The sequence below is a fragment of the Cibotium barometz genome, chromosome 42 (genome assembly GCF_041138505.1).
Source record: "Cibotium barometz isolate CiBa-2024 chromosome 42, ASM4113850v1, whole genome shotgun sequence".
Classification (NCBI taxonomy): Eukaryota; Viridiplantae; Streptophyta; class Polypodiopsida; order Cyatheales; family Cibotiaceae; genus Cibotium; species Cibotium barometz.
In genome coordinates, this window is record NC_141087.1 from 5,444,904 (window position 1) to 5,463,496 (window position 18,593).

Below are 18,593 nucleotides of genomic sequence, written 5' to 3' on the forward strand. Positions count from 1 at the left end.
AGCCTATTTCACACAATCATAAGGAGTGTAGAAGAAGTGGAAGAGAAGGGGGCAGTGGGGAAACTCCACCTAAATACCCAATCATGTTACTCCACACCTTTTGTGAACGCCTTTTGCAAAGACAACATATACTTGTGAGCAACCTCAACTTCTTGGCTCAAAAAGTTGTGTTGCACCGTGATCAACCATGATCGACTATGATCCTTACATCCTGACCCTTAATCCTTCCATGAAGGGAGAGCAGTCGGAAAGTGAGAGGGAGGAGGAGAGAGAAAGAGAAGTGGGGCAGGAGGAGATTATCAAAATAACTACCCTACTTTATTGAAAGGTCAATCATAGCAAAATTTGCATGTTAAAGCAAACCTCTGTTCCAGCCTTTATACTTTGGCCACGGTTTACCAGCACCTCTAGCATTCTATCTTTTCTTCGCCATCGATAAGAACAAGTTGGCTGCAATGAGTGATTCAGCATATCTAAAACAACAAACCAAACCATAACAATTATGTTAATCATAGTAATTTACTTCAAAACATTTTTACATTGGATATTCTAAAGCAACCTTCAAGAAAATTCCTGATATTCTTTCAAGCAATTTTCTTAGTTGGTTTCTTTACAGTCTGATAAATCCCACAATGCCTACGAGTTCCATACCCATGCTTTTTAATGAATTGGGTTACCTAGGCAACATTATCTTGGCACTTCACTTATATTTTTGAGCATATTGCAGAGAACTTTCTTTTTTCCACGGACTTCTGTAGTTGGACATATAGACCAGCCCAAGGGGGTAGAGAGGTGCCGTGTGGGGAGCTCTAGCAGCATATTAACTCAGGAGCCCCCCTTCACCAAGCGAATGCCTCAACCACTGAGCTACGCTGCAATCAGCCAGAGAACTTACCAATATAGGGGATGAACATGTTTGCCACTTGGGGCCTTGCACCAACAGTCATGTTCATCGTGATGTGCCGTGTTTGAGCGATGGCAACCGCCCACTTAAATTGCTCGCTAGTACGAGCCAGGCGTTTCAATTTGAGGGGTGAATCTGCTGTCTGCATCAAATTAAGTGCAGAAAATGTTTGTTCAGCAAGCAATTCTTTGATCTCAAAACTGTTTTCAACCCAAGCACAGTCCCACACACCCATGCACAAACGCTTGCACAAAAAAACACACACAAACACATGTCCACAACAATGAGCAAGGAAATGCTACTACCCAATATTTCGCCCAAGAACTCTCTGCTCTCTTCTGCTGTTGTCGTATCACTGAGGCAACTCTGCTGTCTTGCAGCTCTGCAAGCTCCCCCTGTAATTGAAAGAGTGAGTGGGGGAGCAGGGCATCAGATATGGCAATCATAAGCATAATTAAAGCAAAAACAACTACCACAGTCCAGAGAAAAACGGCATTGTTTCAAATAAGTTGATTCAAACAAAACAAATTACAGCTGGCATGTCAACAAAATCAGGTACTTCTAGCATAGTTGTCTCTGTACAACGTATGACGGCATATCATATGAAATACCGTACGGTACGATGCCGTACGGACTCGTACGGATTTTTTGGGGGGGGGGATCAGAATTTTTTTTCCCAAAATAATATATTTTTTCAAAAAAAAAATGGGAGTAATGGTTTTGCTTTTGCTTGTCTATTATGGCTGTTTGAGCTTCCTCTGTACTATGATGCTTCCCTCCTTTTTAAAATACTCCATATCTCGAAATTGGAAATACCTAAGCCTTACACAGATTTTAGCTCTATCACTAACCTTGGTAAGGACACCATTATGATAATACTAGACTAGCCAGTGTTCCTTGGATAGAACATCATTTACTTTTGATGAGGAAGAAAATTGTACAAGAATAGACATGCTTCTCAGGACATGGCATTTATGAGGAGACCTCCTGCCACATCATGGCAACGTGGAAAGGTACGGTAAGGTATAGTAAGGTACGCATTCAGGTACGGGTTGAAATTTTGAGGTACGTTAAATACATAAGGTCCGTAAAAACTTAAAAAATATACTATATAGTGTACATATATATACAAAAAAATGAATGAAAAGACAATTCATTTCTGAACATTCAACAGCACAATTACCAAAATGAGAGCTCCATCTGTCAACGTGTTTCCTTCGCTATCATACTCTCAGCTCTAGCTCTGCAATGGCGGTGACCGTAGCGGCTGGCACCGCATCATTATCATCTCTCGCTGCAATGTTTGTATCAATGAGAGGAATGGCTATGTTTGCACTTTGCATAAGTCGACTAAAATCGATGACGATGGCCAACCTAGGGTTTTTTTTGGCCCAAAATGTTTTTAAAAACTGCCACGTACTTGCCAATGAGGTGATAGCTCGAGTGGTGAAGGTGTTTGCCTAGGATCAAGAGGTCTTGGGTTCAAAACCCCCCTTAGTGCTTCCTCGGCGGCATCGCCTCTGCAGGTGGATAAATAAGCAGCTACAAGCGGGCGTCTAGGGGCAGTGAAAAATCGGTAACTACGGGAGGACCTTGGACCAAAGGTCAGTCAGGAGGAAGAAGGGGGAGGGGGGGGGAAAACGCCACATACGGATCCGTACAGTACGGTACTATATCGTACTGTACTCATGCAACCTTGCATCATGGTAGCAAGAGGTCGTGCATCACTAGCCAGCCCCAAAGCAAAAGACGGAAAGAGGATTTTACCACTTGATTAATTTGTGTGTGTGTGTGGGGGGAGGGGGGAGGAGGGGGGGGGGGTGGGGTGTGTGTGTGTGTGTGTGTGTGTGTGTGTGTGTGTGTGTTGGGGGAGGCGGGTGCATGTCTGTGTTTGTGGTCCTCAAGTTGTTTTCTCCATTCACATAAGATCTCCTCTATGTGTGTGTGTGTGTGTGTGTGTGTGTGTGTGTGTGTGTGTGTTGGCGTGGCAGGTGCATGTCTGTGTTTGGGATCCTCAAGTCGTTTTCTCCATTCACATAAGATCTCCAAGCTACCTTCCATGCATTGATCAGAAACAATAGCCCATAAGACAACCCAGCCCCCACTTAGAACTTGGATCTAGGTCCAACCCACATGGAATCCAGAACATCTAAAAAACTCACATCATCCCATATATTGCATCATGAACACATCCAAATGAAAATCAAAACCATGCTAGAGGAGGCCCCAACCACATACTATCCACTCAATAGGGAGTACGATATGGTCAGACACAAGAAGAATTCAGTTTAGTTGAACAATTGTATATATACCTAGATGAATCCAAGAACATGCCCAAATTCGCCTTATAAGAAAGTGCAATTTATAACCTCATGGTAGTCATCCACAAGACAATAAACTATCAGCTCCATCATGCATAGTATGGACTAGATACTACGACATACCCACTAACGTCATCAGCGCCCAATAGTGGGTGTAGAACTTGGTATCAATACATGCTCCCACACACACACACCCCCACGCACGCACACACACACATAAGAGCATACATTCATACAAAGGTCTATGTACTGGGTTTCTATCAAAGCTCCGGAGATGCAGGGCAAACTCAGCCACAATGAAGCCTACCACTGAGGGATCGTAACAAATAGAAAGAAGTATTACAACAAAAAAGGTAGTTGATAGAGCATATGCATCACTAAAGATAGAAAGAATTAACACAATATCAACCGGCTACAACTTGCACAAAAACTTCACAATGTGCATGTCCGCTAACACAACATAGATGAATCCAGGAACATGCCCAAATTCACCTTACAAGAAAGTGCAATTTAAAACCTCATGGTAGTCATCCACAAGACAATAAGCCATCAACTCCATCATTCATGGTATGGACTAGACACTACAACATCCCCACTAACATCATTAGTGCCCAATAGTGGATGTAGAACTCGGTATCAATATATGCTTCCACACACACGTACACACACGTTTTTTTTTTTAAGTGAAGCCACTGATTTTAATTAACTTAATGTAGAACCACTACCACCCAGAGTGGATGGAAGCTAAAAACAATGGGAAAACACTTCTAAGATATGCAGAGAAATGTCTCTTATATGATAAGCATCATATAGAGAGGTATGCAAAGAATGCCTGAAAAATGCATACGTATCTAAGGGGGCATGCATGAAGGTCTGATGATTCCTATCATGCCAAATCGTCCAAAAGGCAATAAATCTAACCCAAGCAAAGAAAGGGGCATATGCATCTAGCGATGAGGGGAACTTCCCAAAGAGCCAAAATTTCTTCATGAAATGTTTCGATGGGAAACGAATCTGCAGGCATGCCGACAATGCCACAATGAACTGCCTGGTAACCAAACACTACCATAATAGGTGTGAAAGGGTCTCACTGCAGCAGGAGCAGCGCACACAATGGTGCAATACGTCGTTTTGCCAATGTCATCCCCACCGGTAACACCCCAAGCAGACATCTCCACATGAAAACTTTTTGCTTCAAAGAAAGACCATTTTTCCATATACAGTGTAGACACCGAGTCCACCATCTAAGAGGGTTTATCAAGTCTCCAAAGCTGATTGGCATGTTGCTTTATCCACAGTGGGGGAATCAATATTCTATAGGCCTTTGCTGCAGTTATTTCCTTCATAAGAATGGTAATGTAACCAATCTCTTGCCGGTCCAATTTCCAATCATCCAGACGATTTCGCATCTCTAGCATGGGGGCAAGCAAGAAGGGTTGAAGCAACTCTCGCAGTCTATGCCAAATTGGCCGGGAGTGCATACCCAAACCATAGCGCCTCTTGGCTAACGGAAAAGACATAAAAGAACCATCAGGTTGTATAACATCCTGCACATGTTTGACTCCTTTACAGGTAAGAAAGTATGCATTTCTGGATTCAACCACTCCTAAAATGCATGGAGGGCTCAACATCCTAAACATTCACTATCACCTAATTGCGAGGAAAGCTACCATGCTCCATACTTTTGCTGCCAAAATGCAACCCTGGGACGAAAATGTTGGCTGAAATGTGCACCAGGGTGCAGACTGATGCATTTGGCAATTGGGAGACCATTCTATGAAACTTTATCACGGGCTGTTTCAAAGGTACAATTCCTGGCAGCCCTTTTTCCAGCCGTCTGATCACTGACTGGCAAGAGATCTTGCAATAAATATTCTGGTCGGGGAGACCTTAGGTGGGCAACAGCATGGCATTGGAAAGTGTGCATTGGAGTCGTACGTTTCAAACCCACACACACACACACACCACACACACATTAGAGCATACATTCATACAAACGTATGTGAATTGAATTTCTATCAGAGCTCCGGAGATGAAAGGCAAACTCAGCCATAATGAAGCCTAGCACTAAGGGATCATAACAAACAAAACGAATTATTACAACAGAAAAGGTAGTTGATAGGGCATATGCACCACTAAAGATAGAAAGAATTAACGGCTCCTTGCTACTCGTGGCAAGAAATCAATACAGTCCTCAAAGATGACATTTGACAGATTTAAAAAGTACATACAGCCAATGATACTCCCAACAAGGATGAACCTATACCAAGATCACTTTCGAACATAATTTATTCAGATGCCATTTCACCTAAAGATTTCATATGTCACATGCACTAAGGATCTCCAAAGACTAGCTCCATGACGTCACATAGGCTCCACATCAAGGCAGAGAGAAAGGTGCAACCACACATGAGAACCAAGAGCTGCAAACATGCACAATATGCATGAGGTTGAGACCAATGAGCATGCCATCCTTTGATGCCCAGCATACTTATGAGGTCAGTGGTCGCCTTCACTGCCTATTCAAACATCCTATTCAAAGAGGGATTTGGTCCTTTTTGTTGAGTTGCAGTATGAGGACCAAAGGTGTGGGCCTCTTTCTGTATGGGATACAAAGGACCTAATCACTTTTCACATGATTTCCTGGATCTCCCTACCTCTCATGGGCTTGCCAAACAGGCAACCCGGTTCTCCAAAGCTCTCACAGGCTTGCAAAACTGGCGAAAGCTTTATGTAAAAAACCTATCCATGCCTTAGGCAATCTCCTCTTCAGTGTCTTTAAGAATACTCTCACATCAATTTGGACAGGATGGTACTTTTCTCCCGTATGTAGACAATTGATATCAATGCCCTCCGCCAACCTCAATGATAAAAGGGGTAGTATGGCAATCACGCAACTGATGATACGACTGTAGACAAGTAGTTACACAGCCCTTATGCAACCAATGCCTTTAATCTACAGCAAGTACGACCAATATGCAGCCGGTACACTTGATTTGCAAATCTTCAAAAATCTCCAAGAGCCTTCAAAGTCTTCAAGAAATCTTGCTAGAATCTTCGAGAGGTTCAACAATTCTTCAAAGATTCCAAGGCCTTCAAATAACCCTCCATTTGTTGTGGGACTCCTTCTACCACTTACCAAGGTATAGACCAGCTCTCCAATTACATACTGTTAGTACAACCCCAATTTGGTCATACAGCAGTATATAAGGGCCTTGCAGCTGCAGCTAGAGCACAAGACGGTCGTACAACAGCAAGGTGCAGAGAGGGCAAACTATATAGCAGGGCCCACAAACATCCATGTAGCAGCATCTACAGCATCTAGGAGGTGCTGTACAATACTGGTGCAGGAGAGAAGGCCGTACAGCATATGGTACAAGAGACAGAACCACACAATTGATGTAGCAAGTAGGAGGTGCTTTACAATACAGATGCAGGAGAGAAGACCGTACAGCATATGGGTACAAGAGACAGGACCATAAAATTCGTGTGTCCCTTTGAAGAGAAGCAATGAGGGGATAGCTAGCCAACCATGCTAAAAACCCATGCCTGTGGATGGTCAACGCCTTCACAACGTCACCCATTACCTTGCATGCGTGGGTGCCAATTGGTGAGGCATGCGACACACTTGCCAGGCTTCCCACACACTTGGTGGATGCCCTTTTTAATCATGTACACACCTCATTATTAAGAGGTGCTCAATTTATTAGATCTCCACCCTATTTTGAAATGTATTGTGTACCCTCCAACTACACCTTAGTAATAAAATCTTGATAATAATAAAAAGGATTGGGTTTTACACTTACCACATGCAAAACTGATAAGACTCACTTGTCAGGCCCCAAACAAATTCAAGCACACGTGCCCATTGGGATTCTCGGGCGACTTTAGCCCTATGGACATTCACAAGATTCTAAATCCATGCAATGTCCACATTGGAAAACAAGTTCACGTTGTTTCCAAGCAAACAAGCTTAATGGTACTGCACTGTTGACTAGAAAATCTCCCATCTTCCAAGCTTTCACTCCCTTCATCTCAACTCATGCACACGTATTAGTCAGAGGGCAGCGGAAAGAAGTAGACGAATGACAAAAACGCTGAAGCACCAAGTGATAGATGAGAGAAAACAGCAAAACGCTGATGCACTTATCCTCAAGAAAGAGATGGATACAACCAGCCCATAGGCAAGGAGTGGTCTCTGTAGGCAGAGGGCTGAAGGTGCTCATCAAATGACCAAAAGCAATGATGAAAAGTGAGGGGAAAAGGTAGCAAATTTATACTCTCCATATGAGCTGGCCCACTCCCTCATAACCCCCACACGACCTGAAAATTGGGGAAAATATTTATAGAAAGCCATAAAAGGGTGGGCAGCCCATATCAAAGGCCCAATAAAAATAAGGGAAAATAGAGGGGCGTGCCTCAACATGGGAAGGGCACCCATAGACACTAGAATAGCCACCAAGAGGAGATGATATATGCTAACACCCCCTCTCAAGTCCTAGGGGTGGCCCAAGGCCCAAGGAGCTGCCATGAATGCCAATAGCTGGCTGAGATAATCCTTTGGTGAATAAGTATGAAGCGTTGTCTTGGGTAGGACAATACTCAAGGATAATAACTCCCTCCAAGATCCGCTCCTGCACAAAGTGGTATTAGATCTCTATATGCTTGGTCCACGCATGAAATACCAAATTCTTAGCAATAGCCAAGCAACTCTGATTGTCACATGAGATAAAGGTAGGCTGCTGCCGTCGAAAACCGATCTCCTCAAGTAGCCGCCGCAACCAAATCACCTCACAAACAACTAAATAGGCCGCTCGATAAACCGCCTCAATCGATGAAAGCGCCAACGTAGGTTGCTTTTTACTCGTCCATGAAATTGCTCTTGATCCAAGAGTAAAGCAATACCCTGTAGTAGACCGTCTGGTAGCCGCATCTCCAGCCCACTCAGAGTTGCTCCAACCACATAAAGTGGCCCCCTCTCCATAAAAAATACCAAAATCCTTGGTACCTGCAAGTACCACAACACGCGAAGTACTGCCTGCCAGTGAGCATCCCAGGGTGCCTGCATGAAAGCATTGAGAGTTCCCACCACAAATGCACAATCAAGTTGAGCAACCAAATCAAGGAACCAATTAATTGCCTGTACAGAAGTGTATCTGCCGCTAAAAACTACTGGAAAGTACCCCGCTCGCTGAAGCTCCCGCCCCCCCCCCAGCTCTGCGCACCTTCGCTCCCCCCCCCCCCTTTTGCCGCTGCGCCCCCCCTCTCCTGCCTCGCTGCTGCGCCGCCCCCCCCTTTTCGCCTGTTTCGCCCCCTCCCCTCTGCGCCATTGCGCCTGCCCCCCCCGCTGCTGCCTGCTCGCCATCCCCCCCCCCGCTTCCGCCTGTTCCCCCCCCCCCGCTGCCGCCTTTTCGCCTTCACCCCCGCTTCCACCTGCTCGCCATCCCCCCCCCGCTTCCGCCTGCTGGCCCCCCCGCCGCCTCGCTCTCATCTCGCCGCCTCCATTCAGCAGCGCCCCCCCCCCCCCTCTCCTTCTCGCGTTCGCCGCCCCCCCCTTCCCTCCTCTGTCGCGCTGCCTTCCCCCCCTTGGGGGTTTTCCGTCTTCCGCCTCTTGGTGTGCAGCCCGCTTCTTGCTGGGGTTTTTCGCTTTCGCCTCGCCTTCGCTTGAGCTTCAGACTCTGATGGAGACTCCTCCCGCCTCGCCTCAGAGGGACTCTTCCGCAGCCCCCTCGCCCGCCCCCGAGGTCATCCCCATCAGGCTTTCTCTTTCGCCGGAAGAGGAAGCGAGCCTCACCGCAGAGGTGGAACGCCTTCAGGCTCACTCCACCATCTGCCGTATAGTCGGCACTCGCCCCAGCAGAGGGGAGATCAGGGATCTACTTCAGGCTCGCCTTCTTGCAGATGTGGGCAAGATCCTTGATGTACAGCTCTTGGGCCGGGGACATTATCAGATCGAGTTCGAGGCCGCCCAGAGCGTTGCCAAGGTCCTTGCCATGAGTCCTCTGGATATCAGGGGTGCTCGGGCTTTCTTCAGGCCTTGGCAGCATGGATTTGACCCAGCTGCGGCGGAGCAGGGAGAGCGCCTCTTCCATATTACAGTTTGTTTCCCTGGTCTCCGCCGGGAGTATCTTCCGCTCCTCTCCAGGCTCGGAGCATTGGTGGGCTCGGTTCTTGAGACGGGCCCCTCAGCAGCTTCAGTGGTGGCCAGAGCAGCTGGGCTACCTTCGGTCAGAGTGTTGGTATCTGACATCTCCTCCCTTCCTAAGGTCATTCAGCTACCTAGGATAGGGGGGGGGTGGATAGATCAGAGAGTGGAGTTCTCGGGGCTCCCGAACCAGTGCTTCATTTGCAGGCAGGTCGGTCATTTGGCCAAGGCCTGCCCCCGCAGGAGACCTCGGCCCTCACCACAGCAGCAGGCCACGGATGGCCCGCCCACAGATTCGGCTCGGCAGGCTGCCTCAGGGACACCTGCTCAGGCCACAGAGACCTCGGAGTGGCAGCCTGGACAGGGGCGCCGTCGAGGGAGACAGCCACAGCAGCACGCCCAGGTACCGCTGCAGCAGCAGCAACAGTCTCAGCCTCACTAGGTTCCCGTGAGGAACAGATTTGCTCCCCCTGCAGCGACCGAGGACCAGGAGATGCCAGCTCCCCCTCCTTCACCTCCCCCACACCCATCCCCTCCCTCCGCCTCGCTTCCACCTTCGCCTCCTCCCGTCCCCGCTCCGGCCTCGGCAGCGGCTCCCTCTCCTCCTCCCTCGCCTCCCCCTCCTCCCCCTCCGCCCGCCTCGCCTTCCCGGGAGGTTCTGGCAGCTCCCTGGCGCTCACCTGCAGTCCGGAGGGCGCTGAGCACTGACCTCGCTCGAGCATCACAGAGGAGACCTATGCCGATTAGGGCTTCACGGATTTCATCTATCCGCAGTCGGCTGAGTCGTCTCGGCATTCGACAGCGCTCGGCGGCGTTTGATTATACCTTCACACGGCTTTTTGGAGCAGAGGGCCCCCATGAGCCAGCACCCATCCGAGTGCATGTAGTGATACCCCCGGCCCGCGGGGAGGAGGCACTAGACTCAGCGGTGGCCTTCTCGTTCCCTCTATGTGGACCTTGTGATCGGGAGTGGACTCTAGAGCTCGCTCTCAGCACGTTGAAGACTCAGGCAGTTGAGTTTTCTCATCACATGAGCGACTTGGAGGTTACAGATGTGCTAGGCCGACTTTGGGAGTTGGCTCATTTTGTCTTGGATCCCGAGGGAGTGGATACATCCGGGGTTCGGCATTTGGTCGTGCGCATTGTTGCAGATTTGGCACGCGACCCAGGATATGTGAGTATTCACGAGGTTACTATGTCCGAGCAGGAGGCAGTCGTCATGGGTCACAGCCACTGGCGCCTGATCCGGGATACTTGCAGTACACCGGGTGGGCAGACTCGCAGCCGTTCGGATGGGGACTACTCTCCATCCAAGCCGCTTGCGAAGGCCCGCCGCACGGCTGAGACAGCCTCCACCTCAGTAGGACATCCATGAGGATCATCTCATGGAATGTACAGGGCCTTGGCGGAGCACACTTTATACGCTATCGAGGCTGCTTGAGGCAGGAGCTACAGAGATGCCTGGTTGGTGGCAGCATTGACATTCTGATGATGCAGGAGCATCACTTGGGTGAGAGCAGGATCCGGAGATATGGTTCGGTGATGCCTGGTAGATGGGATACTTTCTGGTCTGCAGGGTTTGGTCCTTTGGGAGGACAGGGAGGAGTATGCATGGTTATTGCAGATGCATGGCGGCAGGCCATTGTGGATCGAGGGATCATTGTGCCTGGTAGAGCACGGTATGTCATTCTGAGGATGCATGATGAGCTATTGGGTGTGCTCAACATCTATGCGCCCAATCATGCTAGTGCCAGAGCAGAGTTCTGGACTCAGGTTACAGATGCATTGCCAGAGGCCGCACATTGGTGTGTTGGGGGAGACTTCAACATGCTTGAGGACCCGGCAGATAGGGTGGGAGGCAGTCATGTAACAGTGCACGGCACGGAGCTTGCAGCTTGGGACCGGTTTTGTATGACATTGAGGATCACGGATGCATGGCAGCATGGGGCTTTCTCCCGGTCTCAGGACAGTCTTAGTTTCTCTCGGTCGGATCGCCGGCAGGGAGGGACTAATCTATCTCGGATTGATCGCTTTTATGTGGGCGATTGGTTGGGGGAGCGAGGGGGCTCCGTCGGCATTCTTGCTGGCACCTCATTTTCAGATCATGCGCCAGTTATACTGACTTTGGAGGAGGGGACACGGGAGCCCAGCTTGCAGTTGAGGATCCCAGAGAGGGTACTTGCAGACCCCAGTCTCGCAGAGGACATTGAGAGGATCTGGCATGATAGTCAGTGTTCTGACCAGGATGCAGCGGGCCAGTGTGCCCAGGGACTCATTGATCTTAGCTCTTTTCTACACGCTGCAGCTTTGACACGACTGGGAGAGATTCGCGAGCGGGAGCAACGGCTGAGACGCAGCCTTGCTTCGCTACAGCGCCTTCAGGAGCAGCAGCCTGCATGTGAGTGGGTGGCGTCCCAGCTGAGCCAGGCACGCCAGGAGGTTAGAGAGGCAGAGGAGCAGAGACATGAGTTTTACTATCGTCGACAGGCCTCTCAGTGGACACAGCTTGGTGATAGAGTGACTGGGGAGTTTTTTGAGATCACTGGACCCCGTCATGCGCGAGCAGGGGTTCGCCAGCTTGGTAGACCGGATGGATCGATAGCTACTGAGCTCGGGGAGATCAGAGCCATTGCCACTGCTTTTTATCGTGACTTGCTTTCAGCAGAGCCAGCCACTGAGGATCGAGATGTATGCAGACAGACAGTGTGGGCCCATGTGCAGAGGAGGGTCACAGACCATATGCGCACAGTTCTAGGTGCGCCTCTGTCAGAGATTGAGCTTGCCGAGGCCTTGAGGGTCCTGCCGCGACATAGTTGCCCAGGGGAGGACGGACTGACGCCGGCCTTTTTTATGCGCTATTGGGACCTTTCGGGGCCAGGCCTCCGCAGGGGCTTTCAGCATGTTTTGGACACTGGGGTGATGCCGCAGAGCTTTTCAGAGGGCTTGATCTATCTTATCCCCAAGGGGGAGGGAGTATCGGATGACATTCGGCATTGGAGGCCTATTACGATCCTCAATACTGTATACAAGGTCTTGGCAAAGGCCTTGAGTTTGAGGATCCAGCCCTTCCTGGGGGAGTTGATTCATGCTACTCAGACAGGATTTGTCAAGGAGCGCAGTATCCTTGACAACATCTTTACTTTTTGGGAGGCGACGGCCCGAGCTAGGTTTCTTGGCGAGGACTTGGTCGTGATGCTTCTCGATTTTGAGAAGGCATACGATAGAGTTGATTGGGGATTCTTAGAGGGCACTATGCTGCGCCTGGGCTTTGAGCCAGGATGGATCAGAGGGGTGGCAGCTTTGTATTCCACAGCTCGCAGCCAGGTGCTGATTGCAGGAGGTCGGGGGCCGAGTTTTGAGCTGACCAGATCAGTCCGTCAGGGGTGTCCTCTCGCCCCTTTCCTTTTTCTCTTCTTTGCGGAGGCTATGAGTATGTATTTGACGGCAGAGGAGGTTGGTTTGAGAGGACTTCAGCTCCCAGTCCGGGGGGAGGATTTGCTTGATGCAGAGTTTGCAGACGACACGGGCTTATTTTTGCATGGCCAAGAGGCCAATCTTATTCGGGCAGAGCAGTCGCTCCAGGTTTTTAGTGCAGCTTCGGGAGCATTGATCAATTGGCGCAAGACAGTGGCCTTTTGGATCAGTAGTGCTCCCACTCCGGCATGGAGTCCGGACCCCGGTTTTAGATGGATTCCCTCCGGCACAGCAGTGCGGTATTTGGGATGCCAGATTGGCCTCGATTTGTCACCTGAGCAGCAGATTGCCCCGCTTCTTCTGAGCATTCGGAAGAAGCTATTGTATTGGAGTACAGCTCGACTATCCTTGGCTGGGAGGGTGGTGGTGGCAAATCAGGTGCTGTTAGCGACTATGTGGTACATTACGTCTTGCTGGATTTTCTCGAGCTCTTGCATCAGCCAGGTACAGAGGCTGATCAGGAACTTTCTGTGGTCTGGGCGGGACGGTCAGCCAGCCCGGGCAAAGGTTGCATGGGCAGTTATTACACTTCCGCTGGCTCAGGGCGGTTTGGGCATTATAGATCCAGTCGATCAGAGTAGAGCCTTATTGGGGAAGCTTATTGTTCGGGGGTTGCTTCCAGGCGCTGAGCCTTGGAAAGAGCTCCTCTTGCAGCGACTGCAGGCCCGGGCGCCTCCTGCAGGGGGTACTTGGGCACCAGAGATTCGCTGGATATTCATAGAGATGAGGAGGACAGGCCTCAGTAGAGGATGGGAGGACAGATTTGCTTTGAGTATCCTGCGAGCTTGGGAGCTACTGAGACCGGGGCTCTCTCAACGGCCTCCGTCTTGTGTTGAGGAGCGGGCCAGGCAGCCGCTCATCTGGAGCCCAGCGGTTCGTACAGAGCAGGGTCATATGCTGGGTTCTCGGCCTCGTCTAGCCTGGGGACCTTTAGCGGCAGGCCCAGCTCGTAGTTTTGGAGACTGGCAGGCTTTCTGCAGTCTACCAGAGGAGACCCAGGTGGAGAGGCTGAGTCACTTCAGAGGGGGGTTGATTATGAGGGATGATATTCGGGAGGCACTTACAGAGGAGTGGTTCACACCTCTCGAGCCAGTGGCCCCACGGTGGATGGGTGCCTTCACACAGTTGGAGATCCTGATTGCTGTCAGAGCTAGCACTGAGGATGGCAGATGCCTCTATTATGAGATTCAGGATGAGGGCCGACTCCAGAGAGTGGAGGTGGAGTCGCCTTTGGTTGCAGAGTGCACCTTTCAGAGGATTCGGGTAGTGGCTGCCGCTTCTCGGAAGTGGCACATTGACCCCGACCCTGCTGACGTGCTCCCGGATTGGCGCATATGGGCATATGCAGCGCGCCCCTTGGCCCGGCTGCAGTGGGACCCCGGAGAGTACGAGTGGCATGATCCTTATGCATCCCTTGAGGCCACAGAGATCACATTTTTCCAGTATACTGTTCGACTGGGACGGCATATCTTGACGGCGAGGAGGACGGTTTCTCCAGCGGCATCGGGGCATTGGCGATTGCAGGGACTATCACAGGAGTTCCTGGAGGATTTCTGGGCTCGGCTCTGGGCTAGTCGACAGGCCCGCAGGATCTCGGCTTTTCAGTGGCTGGTCGCCCACAGGGGCTCAGCAGTTGGCACTTGGCTTGTTTACAGCGGTCTTCCGGCGGCCTGCGTCCGATGCGGCCACCCTATGGAGACACAGAGACATTGCCTTTGGGACTGCCCTCAGGCTCAGCAGATTTGGCTGCGGATGCTGCGTATTCTGGCCCCCCTCTCTCCAGAGGGTATGTTTACGTGGGGTGCCGCTGCTTGGTCGACTTCGTCAGGGCCTGCTATGGGCTATGAGATGGAGCAGGGCAGTCAGGCCATCAGCTTTATTAGGGGCCAGCCTCGCCTGGTTCCGGCACCGGATTACTCGTCCGCCAGCTGGACACAGGAGAGGGATTTACGATGGGAGCTCCTCAGCAGCCTCACCATCTGGTTCACCTGGAGGGCCCGGTGCTTCACGGCCTTTGAGGGGAGATTGGAGCCACCAGCAGAGACTGTTCGAGGGATTTGGCAGGAGTTGATCCACACCCTGCGAGGACAGTACGACCGCATCCGGGGAGACTCGGATGAGGCGATCTTACGGCGCCAGGCCTTTCATACCACTTGGCGCTGCGGCCCGTTCTACACCCTACACACGGGATCCCCCCGTTGGCACTACAGGCCACCTGTTTGGCTCTTCCCCCCCCCCCCATTGTATGATTTAGCCGTTCAGTCCTTTAGACTGATGTTTGTATTTTGCAGCACCTAGGGAGAGTCTCCCGGGCTGCCATGATGTATTCACTGCTCTTCTCTCTGTTAGGAGCAGGAGAGATCTCTTTTGTAGCCCTACGGGCGTTTTTTTTTACATAACTAATGAAAGGATCTTTTCTCGGAAAAAAAAAAAAAGAAGTGTATCTGCCGCTAGATCGAATCCAGAAGAGGAGTGTTTGATGTCAAGATCCATGGGGGAAGCGATGAGCTTACAATCTGTCATTCTGAAAGCCTCTAAAAGCTCTATAACATACCGTTGCTAAGAAATGAATATGCCATCTGAGCACTAAAAAAAGAAGTGAAGCAACCAGAGATCTGTCATCTCGAATTCCTTACTGAGGGCAACCTTTGTCTGAGCAATGTGCATTATATGGCTGCCTGTGATGATCAAGTCGTCCACGTAGAGAATGGTAAGAGTATACAACCCATTCTCGAGAAAGATGTAGAGATTTGGATCAGCCGCCGACCGCTTGAAACCCTTCGGTTGAAAGAAGGCATCAATCTTCTCATACGAAGCCCTAGGAGCTTGTTTCAAACCATACAAGGCCTTTTTGAGTCTGTAGACCATACCTTTGGAGCCAGGAACCTGAAATCCTGAGGGTTGTTCCACATAAAGGTCCTCCTTCAGCTCCCTGTTAAGGAATGCCGACTTAAAATCCATCTAAAAGATGGACCAATGTGAGTGTGCAACAAGAGCAAGAACTACCCGTATGGTCGTCATCCAAGCAGTCAAGGCAAAAGTATCATCAAAATCCACGCTAGCTTTTTGAGAATAGCCTTTGACCACAAGCCAAGCCTTGTGCTTACCCAGAGTCCCCTCTGATTTGTACTTGGTCTTAAAGACCCATTTGACACCAATCACCTTCCGCTTTGCCGGTCTAGGAACAAGCTTCCAAGTCTGATTTTGTTCAATAGAGTCAAGCTCTACTTCCATGGCCTGCTTCCAAGTTGGTTTAGAGAGCACCTCCCCAATATGAGTATGTTCCGAGTCCTTCTGGATGCGTGACACCAATGCGTAATTGATACACAGGTTCTCCTAAGGTGATGTCCTGGTATGCAACCGCTCCGATCAACAGAGACACATGCTATATAGGTAAAGGCAACCGTGTTACCCATGAGTTTTGCAATGTCTAGTACAACCAATTGGGAATACAAGATCCCCCCTCAAAAGTCAAACCCTGCTCCTGAGGTGTAGCCTGCTATGGAGCTCCACCAAAATCTCCTCCCGATCATTGTTGGATGATTCCTCCGCCTAAGGTGCTAGAGAGGACGTGTCAATTCAAGTCAAGGAAGAGGAACAAGAGGATCCAACGAGGAACCAAGACGAGGCTGAGTCGAATCAGCTCCTAATGATGAACACCACCCCCCCCTCCCGGGCGGCCGCAGTGAAAGATAAAGTCTCATCAACCGCCACATCTCTGCTAACGATGATCTTCAAAGTTGCAAGATTGTAGAGCAGATAACCTTTGGATTCTGATTTGCAACCAACCAAAATATGGTGCTTGGACTTAGCATCCAGCTTTCCCTTGTCACCATCAGGTACATGAACAAATGCATTTGATCCAAAAACCCGGAAGTGTGAACCCGAGGGTTTTCTTTCTAGGTAGGCTTGAAAGGGGGTCTGCCCTGGAAGAGCAGTAGTAGGGGACCGATTAAGAATGTAAACAGCAGTAGCAAAAACTGTCTCCACTCAAAGATCTTACGAAAGAATACGCTATTCCAACATTGTCCGAGCCATCTCAATCACCATTTGGTTTTTTTGCACCACCACGCCATTCCCAAAGCACCTGTGTTGGCAAACTCCCGTTGAATACCATGGAGGTCACAATACTAGTTAAACTCGCAAGAAGTGAACTTGCCTCCTTTGTCAACCCGTAATGTCAAGACAAAGTTTCCCAACTGTTTCTCCGTTCTCCATGTTTGGAATCTCTCAAAAGTTTCGTCTTTGGAGTTGAGAAAATAGGCCCAGGTATACTAGCGAAAATCATCATCCAAAAGAAAAACAAAACTGGCAGAACCAAGAGACGGAGTGTGCATCGGACCGCACAAATCCACACGAACCAATTCCAGAGGTGCCATAGCTTGCCGTGTAGCCTTCCTTGGAAAGGCCTCCCAATGTTGTTTCCCTTTGAGACGAGAGACAAGGGCCCTCACATGTGCCAACATCTCGCAACCCATCCAATAGCTACTCCCAAAAAGTCTTCCGCAAGGCCTCCAAATGAAGATGTCCAAATCTAGCATGCCAAAGATCGCCTGTGTGAGAGTAAAGAGCTGTGAGTTTGTAGAGGCCATGGTCCTCTATGCCTTGCCATAGGATCCTGTCAGTGAGAGGGTCACGGATGATCACGGAGTCCTAAGCCCTCCATAAATTCCACCTTAGTGCCCAATTTGCAAATCTCATGTACAAAAAGGAGATGAAATCCTAAATCTGGCACACATAGCACTCTCAAGGTGTACTTCCCTCCATTGCCATCCGGAATGAGGGGCATTGTCCCTTCGCCAAGAATGGGGACAATAGAATTATCTCCAATAGCAACTCTACCGTGACGTTGTTGCAATGCGTCAAGCCAATCCTTGCAATAAGTCATGTGTTCTTGTGTGGCACCACTGTCCAAAATCCACTAAGTTGAGTGGAAACAAGAAGCAAAAGTCTACTCCACCACTGGATGGGGAGTATCGGACTCCAGATCAATCAAGGTGACGAAAGCTGATGACTCCACGGCTTTGGCGGATAAGCTCACCGCTTTGTCCTTTGACTTCCCTTCCAAGTCCTGCATGCGACTCTTGCATTGTTGCCACACATGCCCCTGTTTGGAGCAGTGATCACAAACCTTCTGGTTTCCAGAAGAATTAGGAGCTGGAGATCCCTTCAGCTTAGCATCCTTAGAGTACTTAGAGTCCTTAGAATCCTTAGAGGGAGGTACCCCACCTTTGCCTTTGTTAGGCTGCCCCCCTCTCAGTCCAATGAAAGCATGGTTACCTTTCTTTGAAGAAGAATCCTTGAATGTGCTCTCCTGATCAGGGACCATAGGCACCAGCTCATCCCAGGTAATGATTTCTGTCTCTCCGGGGATAAGAAGTAAAGAAATCTCATATTTTGGGAGCAACTAAGCAAGTAGCCGGATGGCCATATCCTCAGTGGAAATCTCCTTCCCGCACCCAGAAATCTCAGATCTCAATGACTCCAGTTTGCTGATGTGATCCCGCATGGAAGTAGAATCACTAGGTGAAAGCTTCAACATTTGAAGCTCCAAGGAAACTCTCTTCATGGGTGTCTTCCGGTCGTAGATGCCAGAGGGTTTCTTCCAAGCAACATGTGCATGGTTATCCCATTTGATGTGAGCGATGACTAAGGGTTGAGAGTTCAAAAGGATGAATGACCAAGCACAGGCATTAAGCCGATCCCAAAGAGCAGCTTCAAAAGGGTATCCCTCGTATCCTCATCCTCT

At 49.7% G+C, this 18,593-nt stretch overlaps 1 protein-coding gene across 9 annotated transcripts in view; it reads right to left on the bottom strand.

Annotated features, from left to right (window-relative positions):
* Positions 1-18,593, bottom strand: part of PTAC14 (plastid transcriptionally active 14) — a 107,107-nt gene that overhangs the window by 53,740 nt on the left and 34,774 nt on the right. For all 9 annotated transcript variants that reach the window (XR_015263062.1, XR_015263061.1, XR_015263058.1 and 6 more), the window contains 3 exons: positions 1,210-1,299; positions 896-1,046; positions 364-473 (listed from right to left, as the gene is read on the bottom strand). Coding sequence is in view for 1 of the 9 variants with exons in the window: in XM_086780631.1 (XP_086636757.1) it covers positions 364-473; positions 896-1,046; positions 1,210-1,299 (351 nt within the window). In the remaining 8 variants the exon portion in view is untranslated. The remainder of the gene's footprint in view (positions 1-363; positions 474-895; positions 1,047-1,209; positions 1,300-18,593) is intronic.